This window comes from Narcine bancroftii, unplaced genomic scaffold, assembly GCF_036971445.1.
Source record: "Narcine bancroftii isolate sNarBan1 unplaced genomic scaffold, sNarBan1.hap1 Scaffold_215, whole genome shotgun sequence".
In the NCBI taxonomy this organism is placed as follows: Eukaryota; Metazoa; Chordata; class Chondrichthyes; order Torpediniformes; family Narcinidae; genus Narcine; species Narcine bancroftii.
In genome coordinates, this window is record NW_027211950.1 from 82538 (window position 1) to 108787 (window position 26250).

The 26250-nt window shown below is 42.0% G+C and overlaps 1 protein-coding gene across 2 annotated transcripts in view; it reads right to left on the minus strand.

Annotated features, from left to right (window-relative positions):
- The window catches only part of LOC138750646 (meiosis-specific coiled-coil domain-containing protein MEIOC-like), a 97013-nt gene that overhangs the window by 65348 nt on the left and 5415 nt on the right, over positions 1–26250 (minus strand). For both annotated transcript variants that reach the window (XM_069912748.1, XM_069912747.1), the window contains exon 2: positions 12487–12655. In XM_069912748.1, coding sequence (XP_069768849.1) covers positions 12487–12635 — 149 coding nt within the window. In that variant the 5' untranslated portion in view covers positions 12636–12655. The remainder of the gene's footprint in view (positions 1–12486; positions 12656–26250) is intronic.

The following is a 26250-nucleotide window of genomic DNA, read 5'->3' on the forward strand; positions in this document are numbered from 1 at the left end:
TGAAGACGCTGTTTACATCCGGTACCGCACGGATGGCAGTCTCTTCAATCTGAGGCGCCTGCAAGCTCACACCAAGACACAAGAGAAACTTGTCCGTGAACTACTCTTTGCAGACGATGCCACTTTAGTTGCCCATTCAGAGCCAGCTCTTCAGCGCTTGACGTCCTGTTTTGCGGAAACTGCCAAAATGTTTGGCCTGGAAGTCAGCCTGAAGAAAACTGAGGTCCTCCATCAGCCAGCTCCCCACCATGACGACCAGCCCCCCCCACATCTCCATCGGGCACACAGAACTCAAAACGGTCAACCAGTTTACCTATCTCGGCTGCACCATTTCATCGGATGCAAGGATCGACAACGAGATAGACAACAGACTCGCCAAGGCAAATAGTGCCTTTGGAAGACTACACAAAAGAGTCTGGAAAAACAACCAACTGAAAAACCTCACAAAGATTAGCATATACAGAGCCGTTGTCATACCCACACTCCTGTTCGGCTCCGAATCATGGGTCCTCTACCGGCATCACATACGGCTCCTAGAACGCTTCCACCAGCGTTGTCTCCACTCCATCCTCAACATTCATTGGAGCGATTTCATCACCAACATCGAAGTACTCGAGATGGCAGAGGCCAACAGCATCGAATCCACGCTGCTGAAGATCCAACTGCGCTGGGTAGGTCACGTCTCCAGAATGGAGGACCATCGCCTTCCCAAGATGGTGTTATATGGCGAGCTCTCCACTGGTCGCCATAACAGAGATGCACCAAAGAAGAGGTATAAGGACTGCCTAAAGAAATCTCTTGGTGCCTGCCACATTGACCACCGCCAGTGGGCTGATATCGCCTCAAACCGTGCATCTTGGCATCTCACAGTTCAGCGGGCAGCAACCTCCTTTGAAGAAGACCGCAGAGCCCACCTCACTGACAAAAGGCAAAGGAGGAAAAACCCAACACCCAACCCCAACCAACCAATTTTCCCCTGCAACCGCTGCAACCGTGTCTGCCTGTCCCGCATCGGACTTGTCAGCCACAAACGAGCCTGCAGCTGACTTGGACATTTACCCCTCTATAAATCTTCGTCTGCGAAGCCAAGCCAAAGAAAGAAGAGAAATGTGTTGTTTTCAGACAATGATAGCGATTTTGAAGTGCGCTAATTGATTTTTTCAATAAAAATCTGTCGCAGTCAGGTTTTTCTTTTGGTTTTTTTAAGGGTTGACATACACCGAATCGGTTTTTCAAGGGTCGACTTATCCACCGAATCAGTGCGAATTGAATTTTGAGCTGAATTTAAGGTTTCAAAATTATATCCAGTATATAAGTTGACCCCCATTTTTAAAGAAATTTTTTGGGTTTTGCGGCTCAATTTATGTGTCGAAATACAAGGCATATTAAAATTATACACCGCGTTTTAGCACATTTCCGTTGTCATACCCACACTCCAGTTCGGCTCCGAATCATGGGTCCTCTACCGGCATCACCTACGGCTCCTAGAACGCTTCCACCAGCGTTTTCTCCGCTCCATCCTCAACATCCATTGGAGCGCTTTCATCCCTAACGTCGAAGTACTCGAGATGGCAGAGGTCGACAGCATCATAACATAACATAATATAACAATTACAGCACGGAAACAGGCCATTAGGCCCTTCTAGTCTGCACCGAACCAAACACCCCTTTCTAGTCCCACCTCCCTGGACAATGCGCATAACCCTCCATCTTCTTCTCATCCATATACCTGTCCAACCTTTTCTTAAATAATACAATTGACTCCGCCGCCACTATTTCTCCCGGAAGATCATTCCACACGGCTACCACTCTCTGAGTAAAGAAGTTCCCCTCATGTTACCTCTAAACCTCTGCCCCTTAATTCTTAACTCATGTCCTCTTGTTTTAATCTTTCCTCCTCTTAACGGAAATAGTCTATCCACATCCACTCTGTCTATCCCTTTCATAATCTTAAATACTTCTATCAAATCCCCTCTCAACCTTCTACGCTCCAAAGAATAAAGACCTAATCTGTCCAATCTCTCCCTATACTCTAGATGCTTAAACCCAGGTCACATTCTGGTAAACCTTCTCTGCACTCTCTCCACTCTGTTTATATCCTTCCTATAATTAGGCGACCAGAACTGCACACAGAACTCCAAATTAGGCCGCACCAACGTCTTATACAATCTCAACATCACCTCCCAACTCCTATATTCCATGCAATGATTGATAAAGGCCAGCATACTAAAAGCCTTCTTCACCACCCTATTCACGTGAGTTTCTACCTTCAGGGAACGATGTACCGTTACTCCTAAATCTTTCTGCTCTTCTGTATTCCTCAATGCTCTCCCATTTACCACGTATGTCCTATTCTGATTCTTCTTACCAAAATGAAGCACCTCACACTTATCAGCATTAAATTCCATCTGCCATTTTTCAGCCCACTTTTCTAAGCAGCCCAAATCCCTCTGCAATCCTTGAAAACCTTCTTCATTATCCACTATTCCACCTATCTTAATATCTGGGTGGGTCACGTCTCCAGAATGGAGGACCATCGCCTTCCCAAGATCGTGTTATATGGCGAGCTCTCCACTGGCCACCGTGACAGAGGTGCACCAAAGAAAAGGTACAAGGACTGCCTAAAGAAATCTCTTGGTGCCTGCCACATTGACCACCGCCAGTGGGCTGATATCGCCTCCAACCGTGCATCTTGGCACCTCACAGTTTGGCGGGCAGCAACCTCCTTTGAAGAAGACCGCAGAGCCCACCTCACTGACAAAAGGCCAAGGAGGAAAAACCCAACACCCAACCCCAACCAACCAATTTTCCCCATGCAACCACTGCAACCGTGTCTGCCTGTCCCGCATCGGACTTGTCAGCCACAAACGAGCCTGCAGCTGACGTGGACTTTTTACCCCCTCCATAAATCTTCGTCCGCGAAGCCAAGCCAAAGAAGAAGAAGAAAAGAATGTATTTTCTCACTAGGAGACCAGAACTCCTGCTGCATCTTCACCACTACCTTATACAGTTGCAGCAGAACCTCCGTGCTCTCAAATACAATCCTTCAACAAAGGCCAACATCCAATTTGCCTTCTGTGACAGATTATAAATATGTTTTTGTGAGATCAATTGGGGCAGGTTTTTTTAGTGTAGGTCTCATACAAACTCTTCAAAACAAATCTCATTTAAAATACTGGAGCTCTGCTCAAGCTAGACAGACCGGCTCCATAGAAAGCCCAAGAAACTTCACTAATAAATTGTTATTTTGAAAAGCAACAGATGAAAGTACTTGAAGGAGTAGGTTCGGAGCCGCAGGCTGTCTAGAAGTGCTGCTTGCTGTTCTAAAAGGGTCATGTGGTTTTTTGCAAGCAGAGAGGGAGTTAAACAGGCTTTTCTCTGACAGAGAAACGGGGGAGAGAGAGAGAGAGAGAGAGAGAGAGAGAGATCAGTTCTGCAGTTTTACAGTCAGCAGCAATAGCTGAGACTAGAACAGGACAAGCTGGCTGCCTAATGTTTCACTTGAAATAAGGGAAACATAAAGGAAATCTGTGATGACCTGAAAGAAAGAGATTATCATCTGGAAAACCCTGATGGGGCAATTTTCTTCGGCAAGACACTAAAGTGGCTGATTAGAAGGAATCATTTGTGGGTGTCCGGTGAACAACAAATCTCTCTCTGAAAACCAATGAGAACCTTCCTGAGCGGTAACCATTTACCTTTGAAGAACCAAAGCCTGGTAAACTTCATAAATGTTAAATTCTGTGCAAGGTATAAGAATTGCCTGGAACCAGCAAACTTGAAGGAATGAGAAGTGAGATTGGTCTGTGAATCAAAGAACTTTTCTGAACTTAAACACACTTTACATACACGTGCACTTAGAATTAGAAGGGGGTTAAGTTAGGTTAAGTAAGTGAATAGAGATAAGTTAAAGTGTGATTCTGTTTTCATGTTTAAAGATAATTAAAAGCAACTTTTGTTTAAGTGACCATTTGTCTTGGTGAATATCTCTTGCTGTTGGGTTTTGGGGTCCTCTGGGCTCGTAACAATTCTTAATTATCTGTTGCACTACAACCAACTTTTTGCCATTCGTGCACTAGTAATCTCATTGCCATTGTCCATGCCCTTCTCCTTGATGAATTACTATGCAAAATACTCATTTAGTACTTCACCCATTTCTACCTACTCCAAGCATAAATTCCCTCCTTTGTCCTTAATATGCTTTATTCTTTTCCAAGTATTTCTCTTATTTTTAATGTTTGTGTAAAACACCTATCTTTAAACTTGCTCGCCAAGTTTCATGGCTCTTTTTGGCCTTCCCAATGCCACTACAGTGGTTAGAAGGGAACAAGTACTGTAGTTGTTGTATCCTTGGATTTCCAGAAGGCGTTTGACAAGGGGTAACATAAAAGAATTATTTGTTAAAATAAGAATATATGGAGTTAGGGGTAATTTGCAATGGGGATGTGGAACAAGGCTTCTAGCTGAAGTGGTGAATGTGGACTCAATTTTAACATTTAAGAAGAATTTGGACAGGTGCATGGATAGGAGAGGTATGAAGGGCTAATGGACTGGCTGTAGGTCAGTGGGAATAGGCAAAAAAAATGGTTCGGCACAGACTAGAAGGGCTGAAGAGACCTGTTTCTGTGCTGTAATGTTCTATGGTTCTATAAAGAATTGGTTAACCAGTAGAAAGCAGAGAGTTGGGATAAATAGGTATTTTCCATTGATGTGCAAGGTGCTGCAGTGGTTGGTGCTGGGTCCCCAGCAGTTCATGACATACAGTTACATTTTGGAAGAGAGGAACCAAGTGTGTAAAAGTTTCCTGATGACTCTAAACACTGTAAATGCAAATTGTGCATAGGATGCTGAGAGATATAGATAGGTAAAGTGAGTGAGCAACGGTCTGGTAGGTGGAGAACAATGTTGGTAAATGAAGTTATCATTTTTAGAAGAAAAAATATTAGATCAAATTTTTATTTAAATGGTGAAAGATTTCAACATGCTGTTCTGCAGAGGGACATGGGAGTACTAATAATTAGATTGATGATTTTTACACCATGAGATAAATCATGGTAGATGAATCCTCCTTTTCAACCCCACTTCCCTGTCTTTTCTGCATATCCTTTAACACATTTACTAATCAAGGACTTATCAATCTCCATTTTAAATGTACCCAATGACTCGTTGACGAGGCAGGCTGAATAGCCTATTTCGGTTCCTGTGTCTTATGGTCAATGGCTAGGCCTCCATAGCTGTCTGTAGCAATAAATTCCACAGATTCACCACCCTCTGGCTGAAAAAAAATTCTCCTCTCTTCTAAAGGAACCTCTTTTTGTTCTGAGGCTGTGCCTTTTGGCCCGAGACTTTCCCACGACTAGAAACATCCTCTCCATGTCCACTCTATCTAGCCCTATTTGGGTATGTTTCAATAAGATTCCTCCCTCATATTTCTCAACTCTGGAGAATCATCATACATTCCTCATAGATCAACATTCTCATTCCCAGGATCATTCCTCTTCTGGAATCTATCTGACACCAATACATCTTTCCTTAGATATAGGGCTTAATACTATTCACAATACTTCAAATGATGTCTAACCAACACCTTAAAAAGCCTCATCATTACATCATGTTTTTATATTCTAGTCCACTTGAAATTAATGCAAACATGTATTTAGCTTCCTTCCTACTGATTCAATCTGCAAGTTAACCTTAAAGATTTCTTTGGACCTCAGCTTTCTGAATTTGTTCCATCTGCCACTTCTTTCTCCCAACCTGTCCAAGTCTCTCTGTAGACTCCCTACTTTCACACTACTCACCCAATCACTTACCTTCGTATCATCTGCAAACTTGGCCATAAAGCCATCAATTCTGTCATCTAAATCATTTACATACAACATGATAAGTATTGGACCAACACCAAACTCTGTGGAATATAACAGCAGCCAGCCCGAAAATACTCCCTTTATTCCCATTTTTTGCCTTTTGTCAGTCAATCTCTTCTCCATAACAGGATCTTTCCTGTATTACCAAACACTCGGATCTTACTTAGCAGCCTTGTTTGCAGCCATGTGGGTTACCTCCCACCTTCCAAAGATGTACGGGATGAGGAGGGTAATTAGTCACATGGGTGTAACTGGATGATTCATTGGCAAGAAGGGCCTGTAATCATGCTCTATTGATAAATTAAATTAAAACGTGGTACAGGTACACAATCCTTTATCCAGACATTTAAAATCCAGAAAGCTCCAAAAACTGACATTTTTTCCCTGGTGCTGGGGAGATGGCAGTGCGATTCGGGTGGGCAGGGGGAGAGACGGCAGCGGGACTCAGGCGACCAGGGAAGGAGAGACGACAGAGCAACTTGGGTGGGCGAGGGGGTAGAGAGATGCCAGCACAACTGGAAGGGGGTGGATACAGAGCACAATTCTGGGGCAGCTGGCTCAGGATAAAGGATTGTGTACCTGTATAGAGATACCAATGGATAGCTTTCTTTTGTGCACCTTTCAAAGGCAACCAGAGTCGACACACTTTGATGCCAAGTTGCAAACAAAGAAAAATAAAGAGTCCCTTCAAAAGAAAAAGTCCCTTCAGAGTGTTACGTACCAGACAGCAGCGATCAAAAATTAGCCCAGACGGTGCTGTTTTTTTAATAATATTTTTAATTATTAATCAACAATTATATAAAGGGAGGGCGTGGCACGATGGCGTAGAAGACAGACGTGCAATTCCACCTTCCCCCAGCTAGATTTTTAAATACCCAATTTTAACATTTATAAAAGTGGTTAAAAGTAGTATTTACAGTTTTTGGGACAGTGGAGGATTGCAATGGCTACTAATTTGAAAAATCTGAAGCTCAATTACAGAAGAAATTAGCTTATAAAAGTGTTGAAGAATTGAGGCCTACCTATCAAGTTGAAACCACGGAGTTGTCAATGGGAGTCCCCAGGCCTCAGAGGACTCCTGCACAGCTAAGTATTACACCGGCACCGATCCTGCATCCGCAAGATGGCACCGGCTCAACAACAAGCTCGGCTGGCGCCGACTCATGCGCCCGGCCGAGAGAGGAGCTCTCGAGCCCACGATGTTAACTAGTGGTCTGGGGGCGCGCAGTGTAGCATCGGAGGACACACCTACGCGATCGATGGTTCTGCCAGGCATACGCGGTGCTCCAAGGGCGCATGAATTACTGGAAAAGGTGTGGGCTGTGGGAGAACCTGAGCGACGGCAGCCTGACGAGGTCAGTGCGCCGTCATTGGGTGTCCAGACCCGCAGCCGCACCGGAAAAGGACCAGTTGTGGTTGAAGAAGAAGAGGATTCAACTTTACTGGAATGTACACAGGAAGAAATAGGGGCTGAGACTGGAGAAGGTATGCCTCAAAGGGAGGTGATGGAATCTGGACTGGACTCTGTGTTTACTGTTTTGGAAGGGATCGCTTATCAAATGGAGAATATGTCGAAGCAGATGACTTAAGGAGTTTTGGATGTGAAAACTAAAATGAGTACTATGTGTGAAGAAATTATAAATATGAAGCAAGATATGACTGTAGTTAAAAGTGATGCTAATAGATGTATAAAATCAGTAAACACTGTACAAGATAATTTCAAAAAAATTGAAGCAGCTATTTTTGAATGTAAAAATCAAGTGGAATGTAATGGGGAAAAAAATGGAAAAAGTGGAAGAGTCTTTTGTGGACTGGGGGATTCAGAAAAAGGAATTATTGAAGATCGATTCATTGGAAAATCAAAGTCGGAGGAATAACTTAAAAATAGTGGGTCTTCCAGGAGGTTCTGGCCCGATAAAATTTTTTTAAGAAATGGATCCCTGAGGTGTTGGGAAAGGAGTTTTTTTCTGGAAGGTCTGGAGTTGGATTGAGTGCATACAGCACTAATGAAGAAGCCATTTCCAGGACAGTTACCACGGGCGGTTTTAATTTGTTGATTGAAATACCAAGATAGAGAAATGATATTACGACTGACGGTGCAGAAGCCGCAACGAAGTCAAACTCCGATGATGATTCAAAATAATAGAGTATTCTTTTATGCGGACTTGAGTCAAGAAATTATTAAATGACGTCGGGAATTTAATTTGGCTAAAGAAGTATTGTGGCGGAAGGATTATAAATTTGCTTTTCATTATCCTGCGGTGTTGAAAGTTTTTTTATGGAAATTTTCAATGCCAATTTTTTGGAAATGATCATGACGCATTAATTTTTGCTAATTCGTTGCCAGATTTACGAGGGAATGGTTGGACTTCATCGTTGTCCCCTAAAAGAAGGACAAATGGGAATGGGAAGAATGGGAAGCATGGAAAGAATGGAAAGAAAGAAGAACTTACACAAAGTCTTCTTGTTATTGAAGACCTAGAACAATCATTGGGGCTGGAATCACTGGGTTGAATATATTTACTATATCTGATTACTATAGTTTATTCGCTTTTAGGCGGCTGCATTCAGTTGGCTGATGAGACCAATGTGCCGTGGGGATTATTCCTCTCGAGGGTTACCCAACTCGCCTTGCAGGCATCTCCTGCACATTAACGTGGCCTCCCCACAGCCGCATTTTGCCAAAATATGCGGCTTTACAAGCAGGTCAATTGGCCAGCTGAAAGTGCCCACTTTTAAGAAGGGTTCCAAGAGTAAATTATTTGAAGGATTTCTGAGATAGAATATATAGTTATTAGAGGACTATCGTCAGCTGATTAAGGACAGTCAGCATGGATTCAGGCGTAGTAGGAGATGTTTAACAAATCTTGTTGAATCTTTTGAGGAAGCTACCAGGAAGGTTGATTTGGGAAAGTCTCTGAATGTTGTCTATATGAACTTTAGTAAGGGCTTTGACAAGGTTCCACAATAGAGGTTGGTTCAGAAGGTTAGGACACAAGTTCTATATAGAGAGGTTGCAAACTAGATTTGAAATTGGCTTGGTGGAAGAAAGCAGAGAGTGGTAATGGATGGTTGCTTTTCCGACTGGAGGTCTGCGTCGAGTGGTGTGCCTCATGGATCCGTGTTGGGACCATTATTGTTTGTTATCTATAATAATGACCTAGATGATAATGTGATGCATTGGATCTTGCTGATGACACAAAAATAGGAGGCGTCTTGAACTGTGAGGAAGATTTTCAAAGCTTGCAAAGGGATCTGGACAAGCTAGGAAATTGGGCTAGTAAATGGTTGATGGAATAAGTGTGAGATGTTGCACTCTGGAAGAGCAAATCAGGATAAGACACACACAGTAAATGGTAGGACACTGAGGAATGTGAAGGAGCAAAGAGATCTGGGAATACATATATATTGTTCCCTGAAGGTGGCATTGCATATCTTGTTGAAGGTTAAGCTTTTGGCACCTTAACCTTTATAAATCAAAGTATTGAGTATAGAAGTTGGAATGTTTTGTTGAAGTTATTCAATTCATTGGTGAGACCACACTTAGAATATCGTGTGCAGTTCTGGTCACCCAGCAGCAGGAAAAAAAGATTGAAAGAGTGCACAGAAGATTTACTAAGGTGTTGCCAGGTCTTCAGGAGTTGAGTTACCAGGAAAGACTGGTTAGGAATATACTCCTTGGAACAAAGAAGAATGAAGGGAGACTTGATAAGAGGTTTATAAGATTTTGAGGGTTATAGAGTAGACGATGCCGCTTTAGTTGCCCATTCAGAGCCAGCTCTTCAGCGCTTGACGTCCTGCTTTGCGGAAACTGCCAAAATGTTTGGCCTGGAAGTCAGCCTGAAGAAAACTGAGGTCCTCCATCAGCCAGCTCCCCACCATGACTACCAGCCCCCCCACATCTCCATCGGGCACACAAAACTCAAAACGGTCAACCAGTTTACCTATCTCGGCTGCACCATTTCATCAGATGCAAGGATCGACAATGAGGTAGACAACAGACTCGCCAAGGCAAATAGCGCCTTTGGAAGACTACACAAAAGAGTCTGGAAAAACAACCAACTGAAAAACCTCACAAAGATAAGCGTATACAGAGCCGTTGTCATACCCACACTCCTGTTCGGCTCCGAATCATGGGTCCTCTACCGGCACCACCTACGGCTCCTAGAACGCTTCCACCAGCGTTGTCTCCGCTCCATCCTCAACATCCATTGGAGCGCTTTCATCCCTAACATCGAAGTACTCGAGATGGCAGAGGTCGACAGCATCGAGTCCACGCTGCTGAAGATCCAGCTACGCTGGATGGGTCACGTCTCCAGAATGGAGGACCATCGCCTTCCCAAGATCGTGTTATATGGCGAGCTCTCCACTGGCCACCGTGACAGAGGTGCACCAAAGAAAAGGTACAAGGACTGCCTAAAGAAATCTCTTGGTGCCTGCCACATTGACCACCGCCAGTGGGCTGATAACGCCTCAAACCGTGCATCTTGGCGCCTCACAGTTTGGCGGGCAGCAACCTCCTTTGAAGAAGACCGCAGAGCCCACCTCACTGACAAAAGGCAAAGGAGGAAAAACCCAACACCCAACCCCAACCAACCAATTTTCCCCTGCAGCCGCTGCAACCGTGTCTGCCTGTCCCGCATCGGACTTGTCAGCCACAAACGAGCCTGCAGCTGACGTGGACTTTTTACCCCCTCCATAAATCTTCGTCCGCGAAGCCAAGCCAAAGAAAAAGAAAAAAAAGATGTGAGTACAATGTTTCCATTTAGATTGGAGAAATAAATATGAGAGGTCATAGCTTTAGGCTGAAAGAGGAGAGGTATAAAGGGAACATTAGGGGAAAGTTTTTCACTCAGAGCGTGGTAGGAGTGTGGAATGAGCTGCCATCTGATGTAGTAAATGCAGATTCAATCTTGAATTTTAAAAATAAATTGGATAAATACTGGATAGGAGAGGTCTGGAGGGTATAGAATGAGAGCAGGTTAGTGGGACTAGCTAGTTTTATTAGTCGGCACAGCCCAGAAGAGTCGAATGGCTGTTTTTCTATGCTGTAACATTCTATGGTTCTAACTTATCTAAATTTAACAAATTTATATACAATGATCTAACTTAAAATCTAACTATGCGCGAATATGTTGGTGTGTGTGGAATACCCAAGCCACTACAGCTCAAGGCTCAATTCTCGGAAGGCAGTTCAAAGTTCAGTTCCAGAAATTCAGTGATGACACGTGGATTTGAAATTGATGTGACATGCAGGTTTTAAGATGGTTGAGACACACAGGCCTTAGAATGGTGAGACACGCAGGCTTTAAGATGAAGTTAGCAGTTCCTGAAGTGGTGAAAGAGATCAGAGGTGACATGAAACCCTTATTGCGGTGCTCCAGAGAAATACCCTTTTCATAGGTCAGTCGAAGTGGTCTCTCATCTCTCTATACTAACAGGAGGAACTCTGACAATTTGTCTATAACTACGCAATAAGGCCAAGTAGGTTTCTCAATCCCACAAAAGAGGTCGAAGAGCTTGTAAACTCTTGTACTGCTTCCTTAAAATGGTTTCCTGAGCAAACTATGAACTGTCTTTTCAATAAGCTGGTCACATGGTCTCTGCTCCTGGCTTCTCCGAGGTTTCTGTATGAATTCTGCAAATGTATCCAGTAAAAGGTATATGATGTTCAAAGCCTGCTATTCATTTCACACTCTTGCAAGCAGTTTGTTAAATCTGTTCTCTTAAAGGGACAGTCCCACACAAATAAAATGAACTGAAAAATGGGAGAACGTCACAAGAGACAAAGAGGAAGTACCACCAACACCAATATACCTGCCTCTGTCTCACCCATAATCAGTAGGCCTGATCTCCATTTACACTTCCTCGACAGTGGCCCTCAACCAAAACTGTCCGTGTGTGTGGCATGGTGGGAGGCCTGCTTTCCATTTCATCTCTGACAATTCCCATAAGCCATTAAATGTCAGACCACCTGCAGCCTGGTGGGAGACTTTATGCCACTAAGCCTGAAGGAATGCCCACTTTATCCAGCTGCCCTTGTTTTGCCAAATTCAGTGCCTGCGCACCATACCATTCTGGCAGTTCTGACAGAAACTACACCTATAGCAGCATTCCTTAACTAATCTCGAGCTGACCCTGGGACTACTTTCATTTTTGTTTTCTTCATTTAGACAGATAGCCCACAAGCCTGTACCACCCAAATTTCCCAATAAACCTACAACCCGGCTATGTCTTGAAGATGAGATGAAACTGGAACACCCGGAGGAAATGCATGCATACATGGGGAAAATGTAGAAATAACTTACAGATAGCACCGGATTTGAACCCGGGTCACTGACATTGTAATAGCGTTGTACTAACCGCTACACTAACAAATATTATTAAAGATCATTTCTCCTCAGACTTTGTCTTTTATAGTGAGCAGAAACTGTTTTCCTGCTGTGCAAACAGCATACTGCACAAACTCTACCATGCCTCTCACCAGCAATTCCAACTAAAATTCATAAAACTATAATACTCTAATACATTTTGCTTTTCAGCTTTATTAATTCCTTCCATTGCACAGCAATCCCTGAAGACATTAATTTCATGATTTTTTTTAAAGACGCTGGCTTACCTGTGTTTTGAACCCTCATTCAAAACAGCTGGAGGAATTCCATCATCGGAAAATACAGACCAATGACTGTACAATATTGCTGAATCCACAGGAGGTGTAGGATTGTTGATGCCATTCAAAAGAGAAGTTGAGAATAGTTGCTGCTCCATGTTACACCCTTATAATTGACCTATTGGATAATCAACACCAATTATTAAAGTATGCTCATTTATTCTCCAGTTCTTGTTATAAATCAACAATTCTTCTTCAATGCAAGCAATCTTGTCAAATGTAATTTATACATTTGAATGCACTTACTTGAAAATGACATGAAGCACCTATTACCACAATTTTCCAAATACTCAAAGGGCCAGAATTAGTTTTGAAAGTTGAAAACTTTTGCAAACTGCATAAGTTATTAGAAAATGAAAGCCAGCTGTGTCAGCCAATAGAAATAAAATTTCTCTGCTAATTTATAAACTCTGAACAGGGAAATTTCAGTCAGATTAGTATATTTTATATCATCCACAGATGTTTGAGTCATTTTATTAAAAATAATTTTAATCAAAGATTCTGGTTTCTCTACAGCGCTCTTCAATCACAAAAGATCATTCATCTTAATTTGAGATATTCTAAGACAATTCATTTAACACAATTAATCCAATACAATGCAACCTAACTTTAATTAAAAAATCCAATGCAAACTGAACCTGTGTGTTAGTTCTTCCTGCAGTCTCACCCAACATCCCTAGTGCACATCTTTCCATTTTGCTGACTTCAATTTGAGGAAACACCATTCTTGGAAAATGCGTAATACCTTTTTAAAAGCATTTCTCTGTCCAAATGATTTAGAGGTGCTCAAATACTAAGACTGAAAAGTGTATCATGCACCCTTATCTGCAATCCATTGACAAAAAAGTCGATACTATTTCAAGCATTCACTGTCATGCTACGAGAGTGGAGATGCCGTTAGGAGAGACTAATCTGATGGTTGAACTTAAAATGGCAGTGTCGCCACTGGTGCGGAGCCGGGAGCCCAGGGTGCAGAGACAAACAGCTTCTCTGGAGGGTTCAACTGCCCAGTCCTAATTCTGATGACTCTGTACAGGCTTTAAACGCCTGTTAAAGGCTCCAATGGTGTTTTTATTTAAAATCCTGCAACCGCGGGGTCTTTACCCAAGATGGTGACAACTGTGCTGCCAGCAGCTTCTGGTGGTGGAGGGGGGGGTCCAGACTTTCGTGGAGCAGTGGACTAGAGCAGGGCATCTGAGACTGGGAGAAGCACCCCCTGATGAGAAGGAGGAGCATAGGAGATGACCCCATAGGATAGTAACCTTGGCAATAGACCAGTGAGGGGTGAAGCAGCTGAAGGACTCACAAAGGCTGCAGGAGAGTGGATCATCAGATCCAGGTATCAGAAGCAAGATTTGAGAGGGCGTTGAGGGCAAGAAGGGCTCACAAAGGTCCTTGGGTGCTGAAGGCTTCCTGATCATAACAGAGGTTTGCATCTGAAGCTCGGGAAGCCAAAGGATAGAACAGAAAATGTTCCTTTAGTTTGCTGCAAGGTAGACAAAGTCGCCATTAGTATTGCCTGGCGTCCCTTACAGCAAGAGAAAGTGAAGCAAAGGAGAGTTTGCAGAGGCTGCGGGAGTGCTGGAGGGAAATCCATGGAAACTTAGTGACTTTGAAGGGACTCTCCTTTGCTTCTCTTTCTCTTACATGACAATAAAAGAAATCCTGGATCTTGAAATAGACCCTTTAGACCAACTTGTCCACGTTAACAGTGAGGCTTATCAATGCAAATTCCATTTGACCATATTAAGCTGTATCCCTTCACAATTTTCTTATCCAAGAACCTGTCCAAATGTCCATCACCTCCTCATTCCAGATCTTCACCATCACCTGAAAAATTCAGATCTCCTTTAAATGTCTGCCTTTTCACCTTAAACCTGTGCCTTCGAGATTCCCCTATCCAAGGAAAAAGATCCTGATGTCCTAACCTATGTGCTCTCATTATTCAGATGCCTTGCTGTTCGACGTGGGCAATCATGTCTCTCCATCCATTATGGTCTCTGGACATCCAAATTGTTGTTTTTGGCTCCTGTCTCTAACCATAATGTTAATCCATCTATCATTTTCATTCTCTGTCTGCTCTGCTTCTTTTTCCTTCCAGCTTTCCAGTTGTAACTAAAGGTTCTAATTTATATCTGCATGATATGTCCAAAGAATTTTGATTGTTGTTTTCTGATTCTTTTAAGTTATGTGTTTCATTTTCATTCTTTGTAGAACCTCTTCATTTGTTGTCCTGTCCATATATGATATGTATAGCATTCTTCTGAGAAATCACATTTCTGATGCATTGATTCTTTTTTGCTTTTGCGATGGTCAATGACTCGCAGCCATATATCAATATAGGAAGAATGTATTATGAGAGCCTGGAATGTAGGAGGATACAATACCAATAACTTCCAATATGCAGATGATACAGTACTGATAGCAAACAATGAAGTAAATTTACAGAAATTAGTATCACCTTCAACACAGAGAGCAAATGACTTGGCCTAACTTTAAACAAAAAGAAAACTGAAATAATGGTAATATCAAAGAAACATGATATTCCAAATTATAGGATTGTATTGGGAAATGAAATCCTGAAGTTCACAACTTTGTGTACCTTGAATTATGGGTAATAACTGACTGCAAATGCAAAATAGAAAATAGCAAGAGCAAGAACAGCATTTATAGAAATGAGAAACATTCTAACAAACAAGAAAATAGCAAATGATATCCGGCTTAGAAATCTCAGCTGCTACATTCTTCTTTTTCAATATTTTTATTGGTTTATCAAATAAATGTTCTGTAGTTACATAACAATAAAACAAAGTATTAACAAATCTTAAATAGTACTGAAACCTAGGTTACACCAAAAAGAAAGATTAAAAAAAACACATACTAAATATCTAAAAACTAGTTAAAAAACCAAAAACTAGTTAATCTAACAAATTTGCAAAATAATTAAGAGCCCCATGAAGAAACAAAGTTAAGATTCATTTCAGAAGTGGAATATCATTTTTTTTTTTAAAGTCAGACATGCCATCATCGGGGACAACCATTGATTATGAGTGGGAGGCACAGCATCTTTCCATCTCATTTAAATGGCCTTTCTTGCGATATGGGAGGTGAGGGCAACTACATGGGATTGTGGAGCAGTCAGAATTAAACCAGATGGCCTACTTATTCCAAAAAGAGCAATAAAAGGATTTGGAGACAAATTAATATTAAAAACTAAAGACAAGGTACAAAATACCCCTTCCTAAAATTCGGAAAGAGAAGAACAAAACCAAAACATATGGTACAGTGTATCTTCTTCAGTTATATATTTATCATATTTAGAAGAACGATTTTATGTGCTCTATGATCTTATGAATCTCTGCAACAACACAACTCAGCCTCTTACATTCCAGTAAGAATAAACACAGTCTATCCAATCTCTATTTATAACACAGCTGAGTGAAACAGGAAAGTTTGCAGATGCTGTAATTGTAATGAAATGCTGGATGAACTCAGCCGGTCTTGCTGATAAAAATATATTGCTGACATTTCGGGCCTGAGCCCTTCTTTAAGGAATAATCAAAAATCAGGAACTCTCTGTGCTCGCTGCAGGAAGAGTTCAGACCAACAAAAGGTGTGAATTGGATATGATGAGAGGAGAGGTGAGAACTGATTTTGGTTGTGTTACGAGTGGTATTAGCATGGTTATGGATAAATATATCTTTAAAAGAGATGGATTGTTGGAGGGGGGAGTTTATGTGTAGGTCACTTCACAAACAGAGTAACACTTCACAAAAGACATCTCATTTAAAATACAAGAACTTTGCTGAAGCTAGACGTTCAGGCTCAAGTTGGCTTTGCAAATGGAAAAGTCAAGGCTCAAGCTAAGCTTTGAAAGATCTTTCAAAGATTGGGTTTGGAGCCTTGGAGAGGTTTTGGTTTTTACAAGTAGAGAGAGGAAAGAACAAACAGGATTCTTCTCTTATCGAGAGAGAGAGAGAGTTCTACAGTAGTTGTTGAGGCTGCAAAATAGCAAGCTGGCAGGCTTGTTGAAAGCCCCATTTTGAGGATGGGTTGTGAGTTCTGAGTTCAACCTGTTCAAAACCCTTGTGCTCCTTACAAGAGGAACTGGCTGGCTAGAGTGTTTCTCCTGAAATAAGGGAAACAAGAGGAACTCTGGGGTGTCCTGGAAGAAGAGGTTATCATTTGTGGCAAGTTTCTTCGGCAAGACAATGAAGTGACTGATTGGAGGAAATCAGTTGGTTTGTGTCCAACGAGCAACAAATTTCTCTCTGAAACCAACAAGAACCTTCCTGAGCGGTAGCCATTTAAATTTTGGTGAAGTTTCATAAATGTTAAATTCTGAGCAGAGTATAAGAATTTTGCCTGATCGGTGAACTTGGAGGAGTGAGAAGTGAATGACTGGATGGTGAAACAAAGAACTTTCCTGAACATATACATATTACATACACGTGCACTTAGAATTAGAAGGGGGGGAATTAGATATGGGGATAGTGCCGGAGGATTGGCGCATTGCGCATGTGGTTCCGTTATTTAAAAAGGGTTCAAGGAGGAAGCCTGGCAACTATCGGCCTGTAAGTTTGACGTCTGTGGTAGGTAAATTAATGGAGAAAATTCTTAGAGATAGTACTTATAAACATCTGGATAGACAGGGTCTGATCGGGAGCACTCAACATGGATTTGTGGGAGGAAGGTCATGTTTGACCAATCTGATTGAATTTTTTGAAGAGGTGACTAGGAATGTGGATGAGGGTAGCACAGTGGATGTTGTCTATATGGACTTCAGTAAGGCCTTCGATAAGGTACCACATGGAAGGTTAGTTAGGAAGGTGCAGTCTTTAGGTATAAATTTTAAGATAGTCAAATGGATTGAACATTGGCTGAAAGGGAGAGGCCAAAGGGTGGTAATGGATAATTGTCTGTCAAGTTGGAGGCCGGTGACCAGTGGTGTGCCTCAAGGATCTGTATTGGGCCCATTGTTGTTCGTTATATATATATTAATGATCTAGATGATGGGGTGGTGAATTGGATTAGTAAATATGCAGACGATACTAAGATAGGTGGAATAGTGGATAATGAAGAAGGTTTTCAAGGATTGCAGAGGGATTTGGACTGCTTAGAAAAGTGGGCTGAAAAATGGCAGATGGAATTTAATGCTGATAAGTGTGAGGTGCTTCATTTTGGTAAGAAGAATCAGAATAGGACATACGTGGTAAATGGGAGAGCATTGAGGAATACAGAAGAGCAGAAAGATTTAGGAGTAACGGTACATCGATCCCTAAAGGTAGAAACTCACGTGAATAGGGTGGTGAAGAAGGCTTTTAGTATGCTGGCCTTTATCAATCATTGCATGGAATATAGGAGTTGGGAAGTGATGTTGAGATTGTATAAGACGTTGGTGCGGCCTAATTTGGAGTTCTGTGTGCAGTTCTGGTCGCCTAATTTTCGTCCGCGAAGCCAAGCCAAAGAAAAGATAAACAGAGTGGAGAGAGTGCAGAGAAGGTTTACCAGAATGTTGCCTGGGTTTAAGCATCTGGAGTATGGGGAGAGATTGGACAGATTGGGTCTTTATTCTTTGGAGCGTAGAAGGTTGAGAGGGGATTTGATAGAAGTATTTAAGATTATGAAAGGGATAGACAGAGTGGTTGTGGATAGACTATTTCCGTTAAGAGGAGGAAAGATTAAAACAAGAGGACATGAGTTAAGAATTAAGGGGCAGAGGTTTAGAGGTAACATGAGGGGGAACTTCTTTACTCAGAGAGTGGTAGCCGTGTGGAATGAGCTTCCGGGAGAAATAGTGGCGGCGGAGTCAATTGTATTATTTAAGAAAAGGTTGGACAGGTATATGGATGAGAAGAAGATGGAGGGTTATGGGCATTGTGCAGGGAGGTGGGACTAGAAAGGGGTGTTTGGTTCGGTGCGGACTAGAAGGGCCTAATGGCCTGTTTCCGTGCTGTAATTGTTATATGTTATATGTTATAAGTCAGGTTAAGTTAATAGTAATAAGTTAAAGTTTGATCTTGTTATTATACTTTAAAGAAAATTAAAAGCAACCTTTGTTTAAGCAACTATTGTCTTGGTGAATTTCTTTTGCTGCTGGGTTTTTAAGTCCTCTGGGCTCTTAACAGCTGTAAGAATTCTATTCCATTCTCTCAATTTCTCCATTTCCGTAACATCTGCACCCAGAACAGGGTTGCAGAAAATCATTCCCAATTTTCCGGAACGCAGTCTGTTTAAAAAGATTGGAATGGGAATAAGGACATTCCCGTTCTGATATTTTACCCTCCTCAACCCCTGGTTATTTTCATGGATTGCCTGCAGTCTAAACTAAACTGCAGGCAATCCATAAACAATTCGGCTAATGATTACGATGTCCAGCCTCCTTAACTACCGCATTTCAGGTATTGTGTCCAAACTCAATGCGAAACGGATATTTGGAGTTTTGGTTGTTCCTGTGTGAACTCAGTCACTCCCTTGTCTCCTGCTCTACTCCCTTTACACCTATGACTGCGTGACTTGGTTTAACATCATCTACAAACTTGTCGATGATACCACGGAAGTGGGCTGTATAAAGAAAGGTGATGAATTAGCATACAAGAAGAAGATTGAAAACTTGACTGAACAGTGCACCAACAAACTTGCACTCAATGTCACCAAAACAAAGGAACTGATTGTTGACTTCAGTAAGGGAAAACCAGAGGTATACAATCCAGTGATCGTTAGGGGATCAGAAGTGGACAGAGTGAGCAAATTTAAGTTCTTTGGAGTCACTATCTTGGAGGATCTTTTCTGGGCGCAACACACTAATGGCATAATGAAGAAAACACGTCAGTGTCTCTACGTCGTTGGAAGTTTGTGGAGGTTTGGTATGATACCAGAAACCCTGGCAAACTACTACAGATGTGTGGTGGCAAGTGTGCTGACCGGTTGCATCACAGTCCAGTATGGGGACATCAATGCCTTGAGCGTAAAACCCTGTAAAAGATAGTAGACACAACTCAGGACATCACAGCCAAAACCCTCTCTACCATCAAGAACATCTACAGGTGACGCTGCCGTTGGAGAGCAGCAGTAATCATCAAGGATCCACACCACCCAGCACATGCTCTGTTCTCACTGCTGCTATCAGGAAAGAGGTACAAGTGCCACAAGACTTGCACCACCAGGTTCAGGAACAGCTGCTACCCCTCCACCATCAAACTCAACAAATTTAAGGGCTCTTAATTGTGCTCTTTATTGGTTTTATTTTATTCCCTCTGTTTTTCAAAGTCTGTTTACATTAATTATCTGTTTACAGTTCTTTATTTGTTTACATGTGTACATTGTGTATTTTTTTTTGCTCAACCAATAAGTGGTAATTCTGCCTCACCCACAGGAAAAAGAATCTCAGGGTTGTATGTGATGACATGTAACAATAAATCTGAAATTTGAAATCCCTTTGTTATATCCAGTTAACATCTTTTGTTGGCCTGGTCTCCTCCCCCGGCAAACACTGCCTCTATTCTGAGATTCCTGTTTTTTGATTATACCTTGAAGTAGGGCTCAGGCCCGAAACATTGGCAATATAGCTTTATCTCCTCTGGATGCTGCAAGACTGGCTGAGTTCCTTCAGCATTTCTGTGTTTTTATTATAACGACTGCTCTTCATTCGAGCCGACATCGTGATGAATCTCTTTTCTAGTCTTACCATTGTTACAAAATCCTTCATATAGTGTGACAGCCAGAATTCCACACAATACTCTTATCAATGTTTTTTACGACTGCAACATGATGTTGAAACCTTATAATGTTTTGGGCCAACAAAGGCAAGCATACCAAGTGCTTTTGTTACTATCTCATTCACCTGTGTCACCATTATCATGGTGAAACACTAATGTCTGCAGACACTGTGATTGCAGTCAAAACACAGAAATACGAGAGGAACTCAGCCAGTATTGCACTGTCCATAAGAGGTAAAGATATATTACCAGAGGTGCAGTGCTACCAGACCACCACTCCGCCACCCCCCCACCGCCATTTTTGGTGAGCTCCGGCACCTAAAAAATTAGCACTGCACCCGTGCATTACTGACGTTTCAGGCCTGAGTCCTTCCTCAAGGAATGAGAAACCTACCTTGAGTAAGGGCTCAGACCCAAAATGTTGGTAATATGATTTTACCTCCAATGGATGCTGCAAGACTGGCTGAGTTCCTCTAGAATTTCTGTGTTTTTCACCTCTTTCAGAAAGCTCTAGACACACATCCAATTCTCAGAGATATACATATCATCCACCATCTGCACCTATGTACCATTAACCATTCTCAACGTGGCCATGGAGGCCAGAGCATATTTAAGGTGGAGGAGGGAGGCACAGACTGAAATACTTAATAAGGGGGTGTGGGGGCCAAGGTTTATAGGAGGGCATGAAAGCTGAACTGGTTAAACATTTTTTGGGGGAAGGAAAGAACTTTGATGCTCCCAAGGTCCCTACCATTTACTCCATTTGACCTACCAGAATTTGGCCTGACAAAGTACATTATCATACACTTGCCTAGATTAAATTCCAAAGCCAATTTTCCTGATAATTCATGTCCCACTGAATACTTTGAAATTTGCTATCTATAAGCCACCTATTTTCTAATTAAAAATTTAATCATACCACCTACATTCTCATCCAATTCTCAGAGATACACATACCATCCACCATCTGCACCTATGCACCATACAATAGCCATTCTCAATAGGGGTATACTATGCCCCTGGAGGCCACAGCATACTTAAGGTAGGGGAGGGGGCTACAGACTGAAATACTTAATGAGTGGGGTGTGGGGGCCAAGGTGTATAGGAAGGCATGAAAGCTGGACAGGAAATTTTTGAGGGAATTTAAAGACTTTGATGCTAGGCTTTGCTGTATAATTGCCAAGCATTGCAAGATTTTTTTCAAGGTTGGAGGCATTTGGTGACAACCAAGAATGACCTAGTTAAATGTGGAAAATTAACAATGTTTTTGGAGCTTTCTTTGCTACGACGTGACAGTGTGACTGACATGGAACTAGCTTTGGCTATGAATTACCTTCCATATAGTTTTCTTCTTTTGTTCTGTAACCTTCAATTCCAGGAAATAAGTGTGCAGTCCAAAATGCTTTGCTCCATATTTCTTGCACCCACATGCTTTGAGTTTTCGTGACAGATACTGAATGTACGCCTCCAATGCTAGGTTTTATTGAAGAAGGTATGTATTGTTCATTATTTTCCACAAAATTAAGCCAACTTTTGAGATAACCCTTGTAAGAAAAGATTTTGCTTTGTAATATATAATTTTGTTACTTTCAGAAATAATTTTACCTATGACTTCCTCAACAAAAATGTATCAACAGTATTTGGTGGAATACTTATCGTATCGTTTCATTACATCTCCACAAACCCTTCTCTGTCCATGTGTTTAATTTGCTTGAATACATTTTAAAATGAAAGTACAAGGCCAAGCGAGTTGAAACAACATTTAGAGACCATACATAAAGAGAATAAAGATAAACCCTTTGATTACTTCAAAACCGTTTGAGATCATTTTGACTCTAAACAGGTGGTTAAAGAAACTGGAAGGGGTCTTCTTGCATCATACAAGATAGGTGAATTAATTCCAGAGCCCTGGAAAGTGGTTAATGTTGTACCTTTGTTAAAGAATGGATAAAAGGATAATCTAGGAAATTAGAGGACAGTAAACCTCACATTAGGAACAGGGTAACTATTTAAAAGGATAATTAGGGATAGGGATTATGTATTTGAAAAGTCACGGTCAGATTAGAGATAGTCAACATGGCTTTATCAGGGTTAGGTCATGTCTTACCAACTTGACTGAGTTTTTTTGAGGTGACTAAGTCACTGAAGACAGTAGGGCAATAGATGTTGTATAAATGGACATTAGTCATGGAGTTCGGGTCTCTGGCACAGGGGCTGGACCCTTAGCTCAGAAGGGAAGTGAGGAAAAGAGAAGGGCTCTTGTAGTTGGGGACTCGCTGGTTATGGAAGCAGAGAGGAGGTATGCTGACAAGATCGGGACTACCGGTTGCTATGATGCCTCCCAGGTGCCAGGGTTATGGATGTCTCTGATCGAGTCCACTGTATTCTGGAGGGGAGGGCAAGAAGCCAGAAGTCATGATCCAGTTGGAGACCAATGATATAGTTAGGAGTGGGGATGAGGTCGTGAAGAAGGATTACATAGAGTTAGGGAAGAAGTTAAAAAGCAGGATGTCAAGGATGGCAATCTCAGGATCGCTGCCTGTGCCACGTGCTAGTGAGGGTAGAAATGGGAAGGTGCGGAGGATGAATGCATGGCTCAGGAGCTGGTGCAGGGGTTTAGATTTCTCTTCTGGGGAAAGTCTGACCTGTGCAAAAGAGATGGGCTGCCCTTGAACTGGAGTGGGACCAGTATCCTGGCAGGCAGGTTTGCTAGAGCTGTTGGGGAGGGTTTAAACTAGTTTGGTAGGAGGGTGAAAATCAGAATGAGAGTACAGAGAGTAGGGAGGAAGATCATCTAGATTGGAAGGAATGGAGGGAACAGAACATAAAAATAAATGAAGGAGGGAAGGAGGTAAAGGTAGATGGTAATAAAAGGAGTTATATGTGGAGGACATTCTCTCAAGTGCATAGATTTTAATGCAAGGAGCACTGTAAATAAGGAGGATGAGCTTAAGGCATGGATAGACACATGGAAATACGATATTGTAGCCATCGGTGAAAATTGGTTGCAGGAAGGGCATGTTTGGTAGTTGAATGTTCCAGGATTCCGTTGTTTTAGGCGTGATAGAACTGGGGGGATAAAATGTGGAGGAGTTGCATTGCTTAGAGAGAACATTACAGCAGTGCTGTGACAGGATGGTTTGGTGGGATCACCCAGCGAGGCTATTTGGGTAAATTGAGGAATAGCAGAGACATGAAAATATTAATGGGAGTGTATTACAGAACACCAAATGTGCTGAGGTCATTAGAGGAGCAAATTTGTAAGATTGCACAAATGTGTAATAAACATAAGGTGGTAGTTATGGGAGATTTCAACTTTCCGAACATTAACTGGGACGCCCATAGAGCAAAAAGGCTGGATGGGGTTGAGTTTGTTAAGTGTGCTCAGGTAAGTTTTCTTAATCAATACGTAGAACTGACTTGAGAGGAGGCAATATTGGATCTCCTATTAGGGAATGAGGAAGGTGAGATGACAGAGGTTTGTGTTGGGGAACACTTTGGGTCTAGTGATCGCAATACTATTAGTTTTAGGCCCATAATGGAAAAGAATAGAGATAGGTCAAAGCAAATTTTGAGGGGATGAGAAGAGATTTGGAGGGTGTAGATTGGGATATTTTCAGGGTAGAATGTAACAGATAAATGGAGGATATTCAAAGGATAAATTCTGAGAGCACAGAGTTGGTATGTCCCTGTGAGGTTAGAAACTGTAGGAAACCTTGGATTTCAAAAGATATTGAGAATTTGGTTTGGAGGAAGAGGGATGTGTACAACAGGTATAAACAACAGGGAATAGGTGAATTGCTTGAAGAATACAAGGAGTGTAAAAAAAATCTTAAGAAATTAGAAAGGCTAAAAGGAAATATGAAACTGCTTTGGCAGGCAGAGTAAAAATAAATCCCAAGGGTTTCTACAGCTACATTAAAAGTAAAAGAATAGTGAGAGATAAAATTGGACCCCTTGAAGATGAGGGGAGTAGACTCTGTGAGAAGTCAGAGGAGATGGGAGAAATTTTAAACAATTTTTTTTCTTCAGTATTCACGAAGGAAAAGAACATTGAGCCAGATAAAGTGAAGGAATATGGTAGGGAGGTCATGGATAATACAAGGATTAATGAAGAGGCAGTGCTGGCTATATTAAAAAAGATCAAGGTAGATAAATCTCCAGTTCCTGACAAAATATTCCCTAGGACCCTGATAGTGGGGAGGTTGACAGAAATATATAAAATGTCACTGGCCACGGGGGAAGTGTCGGAGGACTGGAGGATGGTTCATGTTGTTCCGCTGTTCAAAAAAGGATCCAAAAGTAAACCAAGTAATTATAGGCCTTTAAGTCTGATGTTGGTACAATTATTTGGAAAGACAGGGATTGATTCGGAGTAATCAGCATGGTTTTGTACGTGGTAGATCATGTTTAACAAATCTTTTGGAGTTTTTCAAGGAGGTTACTAAAAGGGTTGATGAGGAAGGCAGTGGATGTTGTCTTTTTGGACTTTAGTAAGGCTTTTGACAAGGTTCCCCATAAGAGGTTAGTAAAGAAGTTGGAAGCATTAGGTATAAATGATGAAGTAGTGAAATGGATTCAACAATGGTTGGATGGGAGATGCCAGAGAGTAGTGGTGGAAATTTGTTTGTCGAATTGGAGGCCGGTAACGAGTGGACTGCTTTAAGGATCGGTACTGGGTCCACTGCTGTTTGTCATATATATTAATGATCTAGATGATAGGGTGGCAAACTGGATTAGTAAGTTTGCAGATCATACAAAGGTTGGCGGTGTAGTGGACAGCAAGGAAGATTATCAAATCTTACAGGGTGATGTAGAACAGTTAGAATAGTGGGCTGAAAGATGGCAGATGAAGTTTAATATTGATACAGGTTCACAATCCTTTATCCAGAACCCTTGGGGGGGACAGTGTGTTCCGAATTTCGGATTTTTCTGGATTTCGGAAAGCCGACCCGAATTGCGCTGCCATATCCACCCCCACCCCTTTCCAGTCACCCTGCAGTCTCCCCCAACCGCCGGTCCCTCGGCCGCCCAGACATTTCCCCTGACCTCGGTCCCTCGGCTGTCTCTCCCAACCGCAGTCCCTCGGCTGCCCGGCCGCCTCCCCCGACCACGGTCCCTCAGCTGCCTCCCCCGACCGCCGTCCCTCGGCCACCTCCCCCGACCGCCGTTCCCTACTTGCCGGATTTTGGAGCTTTCCAGATTTTAGATGTCTGGATAAAGGATCGTGTACCTGTAAATGTGAGGTGCTACATTTTGGAAGGACTAATCAAAATAGGTCATGCACGTTAAATGGTAGACAATTGAGGAGTGCAGTGGAACAAAGGTATTTAGGAGTCATGGTACTGTGATGGGTATATTATATTTTATATTATATATAAATATGTTTTTAAAGAAGATAGCTTGTGGGGGTTTAGTGCAGGTCACTTAAAACACAAACACTTCACAAAACAGATCTCATTTAAAATGCAAAAGCTTTGCTGAAAGTGAGACATTGAGGCACCAGTGATTTTGCAAAAACTTCAAAGAATGCCAATGGCACACATGTCAAACTCAGGCCCGCGGGCCAAATTTGGCCCGTGATATAATTATATTTGGCTCGCAAGATCATATCAAATATGTATTAGAGCTGGCCCACTGGCCGCCGCGCCAGTATAGCGCATGAACAGCTAATACTACAAATCCCAGAATGCTTTGCAAATGTATTGGCGCCGGCCCATCAGCCCGCTAATCGCCCCCACCTCCTCTTTACTTTCATTAGTATCTGCGACCTGTCACCTAACTCACATGTAATAAACCCCTTACGAAAAATGGCCAAACCAAAGTCAGAAAACAGGACCTTTCAAGACAGGTGGGAGGGAGACTATATGTTCATCATTTTAAAAGACAAACCTGTTTGTCATTGAAGCAAGTTGTTATTTTTTTGACTTGTTGGCTTGTGAAAAAAAATAATTTTAAAAGGAGCTTAAAGGCGAGAGAGAAATGTCTTGGTGAA